General features: G+C 51.0%; 1 protein-coding gene across 1 annotated transcript in view; it reads left to right on the top strand.

The window, feature by feature from the left end:
- TACC2 (transforming acidic coiled-coil containing protein 2) overlaps positions 1–16,859 on the top strand; it is a gene marked incomplete at its 5' end in the record, with an annotated part of 182,220 nt that overhangs the window by 37,526 nt on the left and 127,835 nt on the right. Inside the window, 2 exons of the mRNA XM_082854641.1 lie at positions 1,447–6,747; positions 7,319–7,432. Of these exons, the coding sequence (XP_082710767.1) occupies positions 1,447–6,747; positions 7,319–7,432 (5,415 nt within the window). The remainder of the gene's footprint in view (positions 1–1,446; positions 6,748–7,318; positions 7,433–16,859) is intronic.

Genomic DNA, 16,859 nt, shown 5'->3' with positions numbered 1-16,859 from the left:
CTTATAAGGACTTCAGTCTTACTGGATTAGGACCTCCCTCTCACGACCTCACTTAACCGTAATTAACCTCCTTAAAGGCCCCGTGTCCAAATACAGTCACATGATAGATTAGGACTTCAACATATGGATTTTTAGATGGACACAATTCAGTCCATAACACATATTTCTAAATTTGAACAGAAGTGTACTTCATCTTCCCACTATATGCATCTCTCATAAACGAACGTATATGCGTTGCCCTGCACGGAAAGATAGGATTTTGGTAGTGGACACATAGAATAAAATCTTTCCTCTGGTCGTATCCAAAACACTGTGGGTCTATGAATATGTGGATGTGTGTGTATGTAATAGTTACAAGAAGATGCCATAAATTTTCCTCCCTGTAATAATTTCAAAGAACATGGTAAAAGCCTTAGAAAAGCCATACTTCTGTTAACTTTGCCTTGACCAATTTCTTTTGATACTGAAAGATACATGATCATAAAAGTAGATAGAATCACAGCTATGTAAAAATAACAAAAATTGCACCCCCTAAAGAGTTGCGTAGGAAGAAAAGGAAATTCACTAGAACACTTCAGGTGGCAAGCATTTTTTCTACATTTTCAAAATTTTGTCTTGGCCGTATATTGCTTTTAAATTTAAAAAATACACCTAATTAAAACTATACAGAATTGAGAAACACAGTCTAAATATGGGATGTGATAAGCTATTTTACAGTAACTGGATAGTTAATGATCTATAGCAAGTCCATGTCTCAGCCATATTCCCCCAAGTTTCCTGCATGTTTACAGTTTTTCTTTACACACTGTACAGCAAAGTAATTTCAAGCTGAGACACATATGGGTATGAAGGTAATTCAGCTCCCAGGAATTTTATATGTAGTTCATATGCAGAAATTCCACAGCTAAATAGAATTGATTTTTGGATTATGCCTCACAGTACCACCCGCTGAATGTAAAGAATCGGGTTAACTTTTTGCAAGAATAGCTCTTGATTTCAAAGCCTGGCTTTGCCCATTTTTGCCTTTTTCCTGAACATCTAAGGATCCCCAGAAGTGTTCAGGACCTCTCTGTAGACTACAGAGAGCTCATCAAATTCTCTACCATGGTTTATATTTATTCAAAATCTTCTGAGTTTCCTGCATTGTAGACAATTACGAATTAGTTTCCATATTTCCCGGTTCTCTACTGACCAGCATGGAAAGCCTCAGAGTGAATGTTTGAGATTTTCTGCACTAATTTTTGCAGAGAGTGAGGGCACGTGTCATGGTTACAGGTGGGGTGGGATTGGGGGGTGTCTCTTCATGGAGAGGAACGAGATGCACGAGGCTGGTGTGTGTTGTGGCCTTTGGTGGGGAGAGGTGTGCAGTGATTCTGCCTGGGCTGTGGCTCTGTCCTTGGCATCCATGAGAACTGATAAAACAATAAATGTTTTCATTGTTGGCAGTGTCGGGCACGGAGGTTCCTGCTCCACTTCTGAAGGTGCTGCCAGCCAGTATCCCTGCATCATGTCCCCAGAGGTGACTGAGCCAAGGAAGCACCCACGGGAAGCCATGGGCCAAGAAGATTCTCCACTGCCCAGCCCACCGGAGCCCTGGGAGCAGGGGAGTCCCTTGGCCTCCGTGCCCTTTGCTCAGGGCGCCCCGGAAGGTTGCTTGGCAAGCCCAGCAGCGGAACCTGAAGATTGTCCCCTGGCTCAACACCCCCAGAGGGAACCTTCCCCAAATGCCCCAGGATACGCCCCAGCAGCCTTTGTCCCTGGGATGGACAGCTCTACTCAGCGCAGGGTGGTTGCAATCGTCCCCAGCGCCGGAAGAGAGAGAGGACCGAAGGAAGAGGAGGGGCAGAAACTGTCTTCCTCCAGTTCCATTGGCCAGGTGCCGGGAATTTCAGCAGCTGCTCCTCGAGAGCCGATGACGGTGCAGCTGTGTGGAGAGGATGGCTGGACTGGTGGTTTTGAGTCCCAAGGGAAAGAGGCTGCAGGTGGCTTTTCCCTGCCAGAGTCTGCGCGGGGAGCCCCCATGGCCCCTGCTGCAGCCCGACCAGGCCAAGAGAGCTCAGCCGGCCGGGAAGAGTCCCCCCCAGAACCCGAGAACCCGACCCCGCGAGACCCAGCCCCTAAATGCCAAGTGGAGGGGCCGCCTCAGGACTTCACCGATGACTCGGGAGCGCTCAGGGCCTGCCCTCCCAGCGGGAGTGCTCCAGGGGCGACCCAAGGAGCAGGAGCGAAGGTCGCTGCCCGGGAAAGCTGCCCGCGGCAAGTGGGAGCGCGTCCGCCGCCCACAGAGCTGCCCTGGGAGTCGCTGGGTCCTGCCCTGGCACCGGGGGCCAAGGACTCTTGGGAGGAGACTCTGGATGGCCCTGATGCTCGGGGTCACTCGCAGACGGGGAGGCAAGGAGCTGAGCCCCGTCGGGCCGTCTGTGTGACGGCAGGTGACCAGCCCGAGGGGGGCCTGCTTGTGAGCCCCGAGCCCGCCCCACACGCGGCGACTGAGGAAACGGACCCAGCTTCAAGCCTCACTTCACAGCCAGCTGTTCGGGCCTCTGCTGCTGCAGAACAGCCCAGAGAGATGATTTCCGATGCTGAGAGGCCCGTTCCTACAGAGCGGGCAGAAGCAGGGTTGGCAGGACAGGAGAAGCACGCATCAGACCTCGGAAGAGAGGGAGCGGGTCCCGAAGGTGTCCCCGGAGAGGTTCCTACACCTTCACCCCCGGAGGAGAGGGAAGAGCTCTGGAATAGGGAGCAAAGCCACGAGGTCCAGCAAGGGCTTCTGCCTCTTCCCCTTCCCGGCGCATCAGATGAAAATGCCAGAAGGTCACTGGGGCCAAAGGATGAAGGCAAAGCCCCCGAGGGTCCAGCTGTGGCTACGGAAAGCAGACAACCTGGGGCCGACCCTAGAGGACAGGAAGCAGCCCCAGAGCCCCCCGAGGGTGCAGATCCTGGGAACCTTCAGGGAGAGCAACCCGAAGCCTGTGGCTGCAAGCCTGACCCAAAGGGGGAACAGGACGAGGTTTCACAGCTAACTGGCGATGTGGAGAGCAACAGCCTTCCCAGCATGGCCTCAGCACAGCCACTCAGAAAGGAGGCCCCCGGGCACGTGGACAGGCCCGGCTCTCCATCAGAAGATGCAGCTTGGAGCTCGGCAGCCTGTGGGATGATGGGAGAAGCCCAAGTGGTCCATGCATCTGCTTCACTGAACCAGCTCCACGAGCAGGATCCCATCCCCCCCTCTGGGCCGGATGGAGCCGGTAAACATGTTTTTCCCGAGGGAGCTGTCTGGGAGGGGCCAGGACTGCAGACCAAGTATCCTGACACCTTTCAGGATGTGGGGGCATTGGGAAGAATGGACCCTCTTCCTGCTTTAGAATCAGAGAAATCGGATTTCCTGTCGACTCCTGCTACAGAGGTCGTCCCCAAAGCCCAGGAGGCGGAGGGCAAATCTGAAATAAAGACGAGGAGCCACCCATCCGCGCAGAGGCCGGGCAGCTGTGATGCGGAGGGCTCGGTGACACCACCCCACGCCCATGGGCTGGGGCGTGATGCAGCTGGACAGGAAGTCCACACCGATGGGCCACCTCCCCCTGAGGAGGAGAACTTGGCAGTGGACTGTGGGCTCACGACCCTCAGCCTGGAGCTAGATCAGCAGGAAACCCTGTCCTGCCCGGGGGACAGCGGGATACGAGTGGCTGCAACCGAGAGGCCCTCACTGTGTTCTGAGAACCGTCTCCAGCAGTCCCAAACGGACCCAGAAGCATCCACCTCCGAAACGCTCAGGGAGAAGTCCCAACGGTGCGAAAGCGAGAAAGAGACTTACCCAGGTGATGCAGAGTTTAAGAACCTGGGTGCGGATTCTCCCCAAATCCACATACCTGTGGAACCTCGGGAAGATGTGAGCTTGCCCTCTCATGGAGCAAAGGAACAGGCTTCTGAATCAGAACTTCAGAGCGAGCTCCCCAAGGGCAGTCCATCTGCTGCTCCAAGTTCACCTCCCGGGTACACGGTTCCGGAGAATCGTACGACAGAGCCGCTGGAGTTGTCAGCACCAAAGAGACCGGAGTTGCCTGCACTAGGGGGGAACGGGCAAGAGGGGGAATGCAGTGGCAGTCAGCTGTCCGGGGGCCCACCTCCTGCCGCAGACACCTTACAAGACTCTTCTCTTGCATGTAGCTTGAGCAGAAAGGAAAGTTGCTGTGCTGGACAGGGGCCAAACAAGTCCCAGCAGGAGCTGGTTGATGGGCGGAAAGCTGGCAGCCAGCATGAAGAGGCATGTCTCGGGGATGCAGGCATTTCGGAAGCAGCTGACGCTTGGCCCCCGCTCCAGGACTTGGGTGAGACAGAGAAGGCAAGTGGGAACACAGTGGGGGCCCCGCCTTGTCGGCCTGATTCAGTAGCTCTCCTGAAGGCAACTCGCTGCCCACCAGCTCCAGCACCTGCCGGCCCCAGAGTCACACCCACCCAGGAGGCCCCAGAGAGAGAGGCCGGTGATGAAACCCAGGAGGGCAGGCGGCAGTCGGGGTTAGCCCCACACAAGGAAATGGAGCATCCCACTGCCACGGATGCAGAGCCCCAGAAGCTTCTTGAAAGTTTCCCATCAGCCGAGGATCAAGGTGCGGGTGGTGGGACTGCTGGGATTGGCGGGAACGCTGACGGAGGAGACCTGGGGACACAACGGGCTCCGGGGGAGCCAGGAGAAGCTGCTCGGAGTGGGGGCTTCCTCCCAACAGAGCAGTGCCCCTCCCCTGGGGAGGAAGCTTCTACCTGTGCCCTAGGCGAGCCCTGCCAAGCTGGGCAGCCCTCTGCCAGCTGCCAGGATGCCTTGCTGCCAGCCAGGGAGCTGGGTGGGAGTCCCAGGAGCGAGGTGGATATTTCTGCAGCCGAGGCTGTCCCTGACTCAAAGAGGCTCCTGTCGTCCAGGCCACCAGAAGAGGCTGCCCCTGACACTCCTTACCTGCATATGGAGGGTGCTGCCAGGAAAGGGGCAGAAGACAGTGGCGTGGAAGCTGTTTCACCTCAAGGCCTCAGAGCTCCTGGCGAAAGCCCTTGTCCCACACGGGAGCCCCTGCTTGTCTTGGAAAATGCCTCCTCCACGAAGGTACCGTGTGGCTCCCCTGCCTCCCTCTGGCAACCGGGAGCTGCAGGTGAGGAAATCTCTGCCGTGCCAGCCAGCAGCGGAAGCCCCCAAGCTGGGACCTTTGAGGGACCTGTGGACTCCATACCCTACCTGGACAGGGTGCCACTTCTGGCCAAGCGGAAGCAGACTGCAGAGGAACAGAAAGGCTCAAGAGCTCCCGGGGCAAGTGCCAAGCCCAGTGAACTTTTGGCACACCTTGCCAGTGAGGAGAGCACAGCAGGTGATGCAGCAGGGGAGAGAGAGCGCAGTGGGGAGAGGATGGTAGGCCCTTCCAAGGATCCCAGGAAGGGAGCATCAGCTGGTGTAGACGCAAGCTCCAGGCAGACCAGTATGATCGCTGGGCTCCCTGACTTCAGAGAGCACATCACCAAGATCTTTGAGAAGTCTGTGCTTGGAGCCCTGACCGCCGATCGGCCCCAGAGCACACTGGGAGAAAAGGCAGGAGCTGGGAAGAGTGTGATGGGCAAGGACCTCGCCACGCCAAGCCCAGAGAAGCTTCCAGATGGGACTCAAGGAGTGGCCATCGCCCCTCTCCCCACCACTCCTGCCGGACTCTGGATACAGTCAAAGGAGGAGAAGCAAGAGCTGACTGTAGAGGCTGAGATTTCTCGTCTGGGTCCCCAGGATCCAGCTCCAGAGAAGCTGCCGGGGCCGGCACGGCCAGCTGCAGAGCAGAGCCTGCCAGGTGCCAGCGTGGGGAAGGAAACGAGTGGGCCTCCACAGATGCTGACAGAAAGCAAGAAGCCAGAGGGGTCTGGGGAAGGCTGGCCGGGGCTTGGGAGCCAGGCCCTCTCCCAGCAGGAAAGCGGCCGGCAGGAAGCAGCTTCGGGTCTGTCTTCACAGGTGACTTCTCCAGAGATTCCTGATGCTGACTTGCAGGTGGCTCCCCAGAGCCGTGGAGAAGGGGACGCAGTTCAAGACGACAGAATTCCTCCTGGAAAACAGCACCAGGAGATATCTAGCCGAGACAGTCAACCCAGAGAAGATGGTGCCCAGGGCTTTTCTCACCCAGGGGCTCTGGGTGACATGTCGGTGCCCACCTCTGCCCAGGGAGCATCTTCTCCCCATGGGATTGTTCTGACTGTGGCCGAGGCCATCAGTGAGGCCTGTACCCCAGACACACTTAGGGGTGAGAGGAGGCATGAGGGTGCTGCTGGGATCTCGGAAACACAGAACGCCCTGGGCACCCAGAGCACCCTGGAGCCACCAGCTGGGGAAGTGGTGGATACTCCCCTGGAGCCCGGCTTGGGAGCAGAAGCTGCTAGGGAAGCAGAGGATGACGTCACTTTGAGCACAGCTGAGACCGGGGCACGTGTGTCTGCCCACCTGCCTGAAGCAGGTACTACGAGAATGTTCTCTGGTGCGGCTTGTGCCTCGGCTCTGCCAGGAAGCCTTGGGGACCCCAGCTGCTGTGAAGGGGCTCTGAGGATGGAGGCTGCAGCCGCCCCGAGTGGGGACAGCCCGGCCGGGTACCCGCAGGCTGCGGGGCAGCCCGGGCCTGAGCCCTCCACTCCTGCTGGCGATGGGAAGGTGCCTGTCTCCTCACCTGCAGAACCTGACGAGATTCGGGACCTGAAGCTGCAAAGCCTGGATCCAGAAGCGCTCGACGCCGAGAGGTATTTACAAGAATAAATTCCTACGGGAATACGGGGTCAGCCTCAAAAGTGGTTCCCACTTGGTTTTAAAAAGTCAATCAAAGAGATGGGTGGTTAGAAGAAGGTAAATTTTCCATATCTAATTGTTGAAATTTACCTGCTCACAATCTCTGGATGTGCTGTGATTCTGAAAAACGTGAGAAGTGCTTTGGAGGCATGGGAGCTGTGTCTGTTTAACGTGTCTTATTCCTTGCCTTGCGTTCTTTTAATTCTTCTAACTGAAACTGTTCGCAAAGCATGAAATGTTTACAGGCTGGCAGTGCACTATAAGGTCACAGGTTATGGTCAATCAGAAGTTTTTCTGGCGTCCAAATACATCTGCTTTTGAATCTGGATTTATTTATGCAGAGTTATGCAGAGAGACCTAACTGATCCCAAGGCATCTCAAAGCCATTTGCTGCCTGAAGCTAATTTTTTCCTGAGATTTTGGTGAAGTAGACACTTAAAGCTTTAATTGGGAAATGGGCTTTTCAGTAGGACATGGAGAAAAATGCCTTTTTAAATATTTATTGCTTCTTTTACTTTATCCCAGAAAGAGCTCTGGGCCCGGCCCATCCCCCTTACCTTCGGTTCCTGAGGAGGATGGTCCAAGTGTCATAGGCGAGGTCACTTCAGACGAGACCCGAAGTGCGGGCGGAGCAGAAAGGTCAGTGAAAAGGTAGCAGCCTTTGGAGAACCATGACACGTGCCTTTGGCAGAGACATGCTGGATGTTTTGCAAAGGAGCGTACTGCTAATATATGAGTCTTTATCTAAGAAAGAAACACCTAGTCACTCCCGTTCTTTATACAGGTAAAGCAGTGGCTAAGATAACTACAAGCTCCATTGTTGTGAAAGGAATTGAGTGAGTTGCTTTCATATCTGAGCTTATCTTTGTTTTCCTTAACAGCTTTATTGAGATGTAATTCACAAAGCATATAATTTGCTTATTTAAGGTGTACGATTCAGTGGCTTTTAATATATTCACAGAGTTGTGCAATTATCCCTACAGTCAGTTTTAGAACATGGTCATCCCCCACCCCGCCAAAGAAACCCTGCACCCCTTAGACAGCACACCTCACGACTCCCAACCCCCTGAGCCCGACACCTCCTAATCTAGTTCATTACCTTTTGAGGCAAATGGGCTCAACTTTGCTTAATCTCAAGCAGGAATGTCTAATCACCAGCAGCAGTCACACCCCTCTCAAGATTAGAGGAGGTTCTTCATGACATTTTTTTTTCTTAAATTCCATATACATGTGTTAGCATACGGTATTTGTCTTTTTCTTTCTGACTTACTTCACTCTGTATGACAGACTCTAGGTCTCTCCACCTCATTACAAATAGCTCAATTTCGTTTCTTTTTATGGCTGAGTACCTAGGGGTAAGGCAGGAATAAAGATGCAGACCTCCTAGAGAACGGACTTGAGGTTATGGGGAGGGGGAAGGGTGAGCTGTGACAGGGCGAGAGAGAGTCATGGACACATACACAGTAACAAACGTAGTAAGGTAGATAGCTAGTGGGAAGCAGCCGCATGGCACAGGGTGCTTTGTGACAGCCTGGAGGGATGGGATAGGGAGGGTGGGAGGGAGGGAGACGCAAGAGGGAAGACATGGGAACATATGTTTATGTATGACTGATTCACTTTGTTATAAAGCAGAAACTAACACACCATTGTAAAGCAATTATACCCCAATAAAGATGTTAAAAAAAAAAAAAAAGATTAGAGGAGGACAAATGATAGATGCAACTGCGAATCCCAGACCTTCACACTTTGCAGCATACCTGCCTGTTCTTTTCCTAAGTGAAATGCCACCCTGTTGTCAACAGCAGCTTCTGGGAGATTTCATCCTCTGGGGGAGAGGGAGATACTGTGGCAAAGACACATTCTGACCAAGCTGTGCAGCATCCTTCGATCTTTGGCTATTCCAGAGCTCTCCGTGGGTATGTGTGCGTGTATGTGTATGTGTGTGCAGGCACACGCTTGTGTGAAGCAGAGCGGGGTTGGACTTTAAATTAGTACCTGTGGCTGGCCAGTGTAGCCTACCAAACAGCTGCAGGCATTTTGTAAATGATTTATTGCATATTCTACACATGCTGAAAGAATGCATGATCACCTGTTTTTTGAGTCTGAGCACTTCCACCGACACCCAGCTGCCTTTCCTGCCCTTCGAGAGCGACTCTCATAACTCTGGGCCAGTGAGATACGGACGCTGCTGCCGAGACAGATGCAGTTTTAATCTGCATTCGACACTTGTCTCCACTGCTGACTTAGCACAAAATTCCCTGCAGCCCCTGCTTGTATGTATTTTTGACATTCCCAGTTAAAGCGTAGGAAAAAATGTCTGACTGGAAAATCCTCCCCTCCCCTCCCCTCCCCTCCCCATAAATGTCATATTAGCTCCTTCTTCAGTCCCTAGATGTTTTATCACCTTCTTGGAGAACAAGATCTCAGGACCAGGCATATAGTAGTAGTTCAGTAAGTATTTCATGGCTCTTTGTTTTAATCACTTTAAATTTTAAAATTATAATTTCTACATTAATATTAGAAACTTCGTAAGGTATAGAAAAGTATAAAGAAATAGAGAAGAATCCACAACCACACCAACTAACGATGACTGGTGTTCATTATGTTAGTGTCGCGTCATCCACTGTCTTCTCCTGTTTACATTCTGAGTCCTTTTTCTCTGCTGCCATCAGAACTCTTTGCAAACATAAATCTTAGTGGCTGAAGTTGTGTGACTTATCACAGTTTACAGAGCAGTAGCCATTTACATGATAATGGGTGTTCTGTGCGCTTCGCTCTGGTGGAGGATTTGTTGGGTGGTAGACTTTTAGATTCTTGAGTTGTGCTGTCCAGTTTGGCAGCCACTGGTCACATGTGAATGGAGGTGTGCTGTAAGGGTAGAACACACCCCAGAGGTTGAAGATTTAGTGTGAAGAAAAGAACACAGGGAATTCCCTGGCGGTCCAGCGGTTAGGACTCTGCGCTTTGAACTCGGATCCCACAAGCCGTGCAGTGCGGCCAAAAAAAAAGAATACAAAATACATCGTTAATAATTTTTATATTGTTCTATGTTAAAATGATAATATTTAGGATGTACTTGGTTAGAATATGTTGCTGAAATTAATTTCACCTTTTTTTCTTGTTTTTAATGCGGCTATCAACCTTTTAAAATTACCTACGTAGCTTTTGCATTCCGGGCTTGCATTTGTGGCCCATGGTCTACTTCTATTTAGATCACTGGGCTCCAGAACCTGCTTTGCCCTGGTCCTTGAAGGAAATGAGGATGGAAAAGGGCTGACCTTTCCTGTGCTTTGGGTTCTTAGGAAAAAGGGCTGCCACTCTCCCATTGGCTGAGGATTTCCAGAAAGAATTCTGAATGGACCCTCCCCTCCAGCTTGCCAGGCGGGGTGACCTCTGTCTCTTAGTAGACAGTCAAAGGTCTCTGGAAGGTATAGACCAGCTCTGTCCAATAGAAACAGAACATAACATAGCACGGGGAGATCAGCTTGGTGCTTTGTGACCACCTAGAGGGGTGGGATAGGGAGGGTGGGAGGGGGGCGCAAGAGGGAGGAGATATGGGGATATATGTTTATGTATAGCTGATTCACTTTGTTATACAGCAGAAACTAACACACCATTGTAAAGCAATTATACTCCAATAAAGATGTTAAAAAAAAAAGAAATAGAACGTAAGCCATAAATGTAATCCTAAATTTTCTAGTAGCCACATTCAAAACTAAATAGAAACAGGTAAAATTAATTTCAATAATACATTTTATGTAACCCAATATAACACAAATATTATCATTTCAACATGCAATCAATATATAAATTATTAATCTGATATTCTACATTCTTGCTTTCATATGAAGTCTTTGCAAGCTGGGCTGTATTTTGTACCCACAGTGCATCTCAGTTTGGACCGGCCACACTCCAAGCCCTCAACAGTCTCACATGGTGAGTAGCTGCCCCCTGGAGCACCCAGCTCCTCACAGAGCTCTCACAGCTATCGAATGATCCAGAAGGCCAAGACTTCCCACGGTGACCCTCATGTCTCAGCCTGGCAACTTCATTCCTACTGTAACACAAACGTAGGGAACGCTTCTTTGCCTTGGGGGTAGGCTCAGTAGCTCCAGTGGACCTTTCACCAGGAGGGAGCTGTGCCGTGGACCTGGGCAGGCCTCAGAGAAAGTCCGGCCAAGGTCAGAAGTGCACGTCCTGGGAACAGGAGGTGTTGCACGTGAAGGTGAATTTTGGCAGCGGTCTGGGGGAGGTTGGGTGGCCACACTGAGGCAGACACTGCTAGAAGCTAAGGTGGTGGTGAAGTTTGGATTCACACCCAGCTGTGCACCTTACAGGTTACATACCTAACCTCGGTTTGCCAATCTGTAGAATGGGGAGATCACAACTGTACTTGCCTCGCTGAGTTGCAGTGAGGGCTGAGATAACTGATCAAATGCAATTCCAGTGCATTCCAACCCCTGGCAGGGGTTAGGTTTCCTATTACAGTTCTGTGGCACGGGCTTTTCTCCTGCAGTGAACTGAGCAGTAACTGTTCGTCTTCTTGAGGTTGAGGTTCCAGCCCAGCCATCTTTCTTTTCCAGGGCTGACTTCCTTACCTGCTAAAATGTCTTCACGGCTGAAGAGAGCGAACTCTTTCTTACCCCCTCCTGGGTAGCCCACAGCGATCTGCTTCAAGTTAAAAAATTTTGAGATCTTGTTTTATTGTAAAACTTTATGTGTATCTTTTATTGTATACCATATCGTATTGTATTTCAACATAAAAATAATGCTTTGAGTTGCCACGAGAAGAGCAAAGCAAGTCAACACCATATTTTCTACTCTCTTGGTTATCAGGTGACGTGCTTCTGTTGAATCTATTGAATTTTGAGATTCTGCTAACTTGCATGGGGCTGATATCACAGATCAGATTCAATATCTAAGAAATGTCTCTCTTCTGTCTTGGTGACAGGATAGTTCAATAACCCAATCTCATATCCAGGTAGATGCCGGGAGCACAAATATTTTGCTGCTTAGTTTCCCATCTTTTGACGTCAAATTGGCCCTGCTGGTGGATGTGCTGTGGGTATCTTGTGGCTTTGCTCACCTCCACCCAAGGGGTACATGTACACCCAACTCTAAGAAATAGGAGTCTGTTGACAGATGGCTTGGCTGTGGATTTCTATATACAACGACTGTCTTCAGTGGATGGAAAGTCTAGAATTTGGCATTTTGCTGTCACACCACTGATGGTCAGATGTGTAGTTCTGAATCCGTCGTGGACATCACGAAGCTTGTTTTTGCTGAATATTTATTTAAAGGAGTCTCTTTATTTTTCCATTTGGGGAAATGGTTGGAAAGGTATCGTTTTCAATTACTAGTGCATTTGAGAGAATTAAATTATTCCCAGGTGCTTTGGGTCTTTGCGTACACCTAGGCTAAACCACGAAGGGCAGTTGGGTTGAGGCGTTGAGGGGTAGAAGGAGGAAGCAGTGAGGGGCAGCCGGCATCTTGTCCAGGAAGCCCCAGCTGGACTTAAAGGCGGGGCTGGAGCGACTTCCTGCCCTTCCTCCCACTAGGTCTGTTTCTTCCTTCTCTCTCCTCCTCCTTCTAAAATTACCAGCTGTGACACCATGTTTTTGAGTTTCAGAATAAAGTTTTGAGGAGGGCTACAGCTGTATGAATTAAGGAAAAGAAAAGAAGCTACCAAGCCTAGGTCTCTTAGCAGATAAAGCCAGGATGACAGATCTCCGTCCCCACCCCCATCCTTCTGGGTTTGATTTTCGGTTACGTTGCTTGGATTATTTTAAACTTCCTTTTGAGAAGTATTGGGCTATTACAGGGCTATTACAGAGCTACAATGCTGACACTTCTTTCCCTCGGAGCAATTTTCTTCCCAAAAGGAAGACAGTGGAGTAAGATGGAGGGTTTATATCCCAGAGACCTCTTACTGGCTGGGTGATGCCTTGGAGAAGCTGCTTAACTTTTCAATCCTGTTTCCATATCTATAAAATGGGAAAAATAATACTTCCCTGTTAGGGTTGGAATTAAGATTAAAATGGAATGTTTCCAAAGCCACCTAGTATAATGCCCGATATATGGTAAGTGTAAAATACAAATGGTAACCACTATTATCATTTTAAACGTCTTTATTCAAAAACATCCTGGGAATTAAGCAAACAAAGAAAATACCCAAGGTCTCCAAATGATATAGTAACAGACCCCACAGGAATGGGAGACATGAGGCTGGATGAGTCTTTCTCCAGCCGGTTGACCTCTCTATGCCTCTGCTTCCGTCACACGCGAGCTCCGCTAACCCTGCTCGGCTCACAGGAGCTTGTTACGTGGTTCAAAAGTACCTCAGGACTAACGACTCTACAGATGACGCGGATTTACATTACGATCCACAGCTTCAATCGTTGTGAACCACCGTATTGTAAAAGTCAAAGGACCTTTAAAAATGTGGGCTTTATGTTCTGAAGCTTTTGTGTTCCACAATTAAAACACATTTTTTTAGAGGTGAATCTGTCCTTGGGAATAATGCCAAGTCACTTTGGAAAGCTGGATGATGAGGCAGCCACACCAAAGGTGGCAGCCGCCCTGAAGGCAAGGGGCTGGGTCCCTCCCTCCAGGTGCCTGTGACGGGAATGCCACTACTTTGGTCTAGCCCTTCTGGGTTTCTGAGCCCCTCAGCCCCGAGGCCTCTGCTATGCCACATCTGGATCTGATGCAGGAAGAGCCACTTAAGAATCCCAGGCCAGTTTCAGGGCAAGGTGGTGATTTTCCAAATGAATGTGTCCAAACTCATCCGCTTCTCTTCCTGGAACCTCTCATTACCGCCACTGTTTTAGACCAGGATGCAGGTTCGTTTCAGTAGGTGTGACTGAGAAATGGGTATTTTAGACTCTAGCTGGATATCTGGAAGGAAACTTGGGAGCATTCTTGTCGAGACTCGGAATAGGAATGGGACGAGGGAGCTACCTGACAGCAGAACCAGAATCAGAATCTGGCCCCTGACGATATGCTTCCCCTTGATGCCTGAGCTGAACGGAGGACCTGCCCCAGGGCATGGAGCCATTCTTCCCAGCCACACCGCCCCAAACCTGCTTCTGGGCTTTAGAGAGAAGACTGTAGAATTGAGTTCTATTGTGTGAGACCAGCATAGGCCTGGAGGTCTACAGATAAGTTCCAGGCCGAGTTCTAGTTCTGTGTGACCTTGGGGGCATCACCTTTGATGAAACTGTTTGCCCACCTGTAAAGTGGGGGTATATACTACCTAGGATTAAATGAGCCACTTTATTTAGAGTGCCCAACACAAAGTAAGTCCTCAGTGTAAGTTCCCTTTCACTTATTCCTCCTTCTGGGCCAAAGTACGCCCACATCTAGCATCTTATTTCCACCTCACCTTAACCCTTAGTAGGTACCACTTGTGTGCCCCTTGTGCAAAGGAGGAAGGGGAGGCTGGGACAGGTGACATGGCTTGCTCAAGACCAGTGGTTTAATGAGAGTTAGGGCTAGGGCTGGAACCTCTCTTCTGGAGAATTCTTCAGACATCAAATCCATGTTTGGATCCCTGATCAGTCACTTATTAGCCAGAAGGAATCTTGGGGAGGTTATCCTCTAAGACATTCTGTCCACTGGAGCTTTCTACGATGATGGAAATGTTCTATATCTCCGCTATCCAGTATGGCAGCCACTAGCCACGTGTGGCTACTACACACCTGAAATGAGGCCACTCGAAAATCTGGGGCCGGTTTCAGGGTGATGTGGTTTAGGGTTAGGGAGGAACTGAACTGTGAATTTTATTTAACGTTGATTCATTAAAACTGAAAATGGAATAGCCACGTGGGGTAGCGGGCTCTGCATGGGACAGCCCAACCTGAAGACATAGTTCCTTCATGTGTACATAAGAGGTGAACCGTGCCCGTCAGCAGCATGGATTCCGAGAGGTTCTGTGTGAAGCCCTTGCAGAGCTCAGATGCCTGGTGGTGCTCAGTGAGCGCTGGGTTCCTCCTGGCCACCCCTTGACTCTGCCAGTGGGCAAGTCAGGCAGCTGTGCCTGCAGAGCAGAGTCTGGGCTGTATTTGTGGCACAAGCGCCTGGCGACACGGATCAGCAGAAGGCGTCTCTGGCACCTGAACCAAGGATGTTCACCACCGGGCCGACCGGAGGCCTTGGCTAAGCCAGTGCAACCTCACACACAGGCCTGGTAAGGAGGCCCGGGTAACCTGGTCAACTGGCTCCAAACACTTAATCTAGAGCTCTCTGTGCCTACCCATCCCCACTGGCCGCACCTGCAAGGGTGCCCATCTGGGCTGGGAGGGAGCTGACATGGGTCCACAGCAGAGAAGTGTTTGCCAGTTGCCGTCTCTGTACCGATCTTGTCCCAAGAAACTGGCAGGGTGGGAAAGAAGCTTACTGTGAGGTGTGCAAGGTCAGAGGCCACAGCTAACTGCATCTCGGCCTCCCCTTTCTTCTCAAGCATGTTAAGTCGTCAGGTGTTAAATATTTTAGCAGCCTGCTGAATCAGAGGTAGACCGTGCAAGTGTTTCTTTGTTTCCAGGGAAGGCACTGTAAGGGGTCTGATTACTGAGACTTTTAATGCCTTTTCCTTTTGTAAGGTGGTCAGAGGGTGTCTGGGAAGAAAAACCTCAGGGGAGGGGTGCACCTGTGCCCTGGGAGTGGGCGGGGTGTGCAGAGAGAGGACCGCAGTGTGCAGCGGACATGGTCAGCACTGAGTCCTCAGGCCAGGAGCACCCGTAGGTGGAGGGAAGCAGGGCCCCGAGACATGGGCATGGAGGACGGGGGGAGGAGGCACCAGACGTGAGGCTGAGGGTGAAATCAGGCTGGAGGGAGGGGAGCGTTAGGTCCTGGAGTTCAAATCCTGATCGCTCGCTCTTGGGCCTTGTTGGGTGATTGGGTCACTTCTCCAAGCCTCAGCTTCTTCACGGATAGATGGCCAATGATGTCTCCTGGGGCTTAAAGGAAGGTTAAAGGTGATTAGAGGAGGCAAGATACAGAGTACCCTGCACAAGCCAGCTTTCCATAGCCAGGAGCTGTGACGGCAGACCTGTAGACAAGGTCCCTGAGCTGCGGGGGCTCCTGAAGGCAGCTCCATCCCCATAGCGGGCTCAGGCCCCCAGCAGGTGTGCAGCCAGGCCAGGTGCTTAGAAGGCAAGCCAAGGTCTCCCCCTTAGGGAGGAGCTAGGACACTGGGCACCCCTCCTCCCTTGGATAGAGGGTTGGGGTGAATTGGCAGGTGGGCAGTCGGTGGGCAGTCACTGCGGGGGAGTGACGCGTGCGGTTTGCTGACTCCCAGCCCGGTGCTCAGCACCCTCCCTCCGGAGGGATCAGGTGGTTCACCGGTTCCCGCCACTCACTGTGCGCCTTCACGCCTTTGCCAAGCGACTGCACTTCCTTCCCCTCCCTGCGCCGCAGTGTCCTCTGACGCTAGATCAGGAGGTGGGTGTCATGAGCATGAATTCCCCGTCTAGAAATGTTTGGTGGGACACATGGTGATGGTCACCTCTATAGAAAGTGGGTGTCGGCCTCTGGCCAAGAGAAGTCAGGATCTTGTTTCTTTGGGAAGGTCAGACTTGCAGATGCGGCTCTCGGTTACCCAGCACCCGATACTCTGCGTGGCACACAGTGGGCGCTCCGTGAGCCTTTGCTGAATAATTCATCTCAACTCACTATCTGTTGGAGGCTTTCTGTCTGGGAAAACCAGATCAGGTGGTACTCCAGGAGGGAGATGGCCAGGTGTAAGTTCTGCATCTGCCATTAGACTCTCCAACCTCGAGCAAATTCCTTAGCTACTCTAAGCCTCAGTTTCCTCACCTGTAAAATGTGTATAATGCTACACTACAGACAGATATTAGGGAGATCACATAAAAATAATGTGTGTTAAAAGCTTAGCCGAGTGCCTGTCTGGCATGCAGTAAGGACTTAATCGGGGTAATTTTTGTTATTACTGCTGTTTCTACTACTATCATCATTTGAATGATAATAATGCTATGATTCAGGCAAGTTACTGGTAAACATTTGTGCTTTTTTTTTTAAACATCTTTATTGGAGTATAATTGCTTTA

Source organism: Leucopleurus acutus (assembly GCF_964270905.1).
Source record: "Leucopleurus acutus genome assembly, chromosome: 14".
Lineage (NCBI taxonomy): Eukaryota > Metazoa > Chordata > Mammalia > Artiodactyla > Delphinidae > Leucopleurus > Leucopleurus acutus.
Note: the sequence above shows the minus strand (reverse complement) of the source record. Positions and strands in the feature narration are given on the sequence as shown.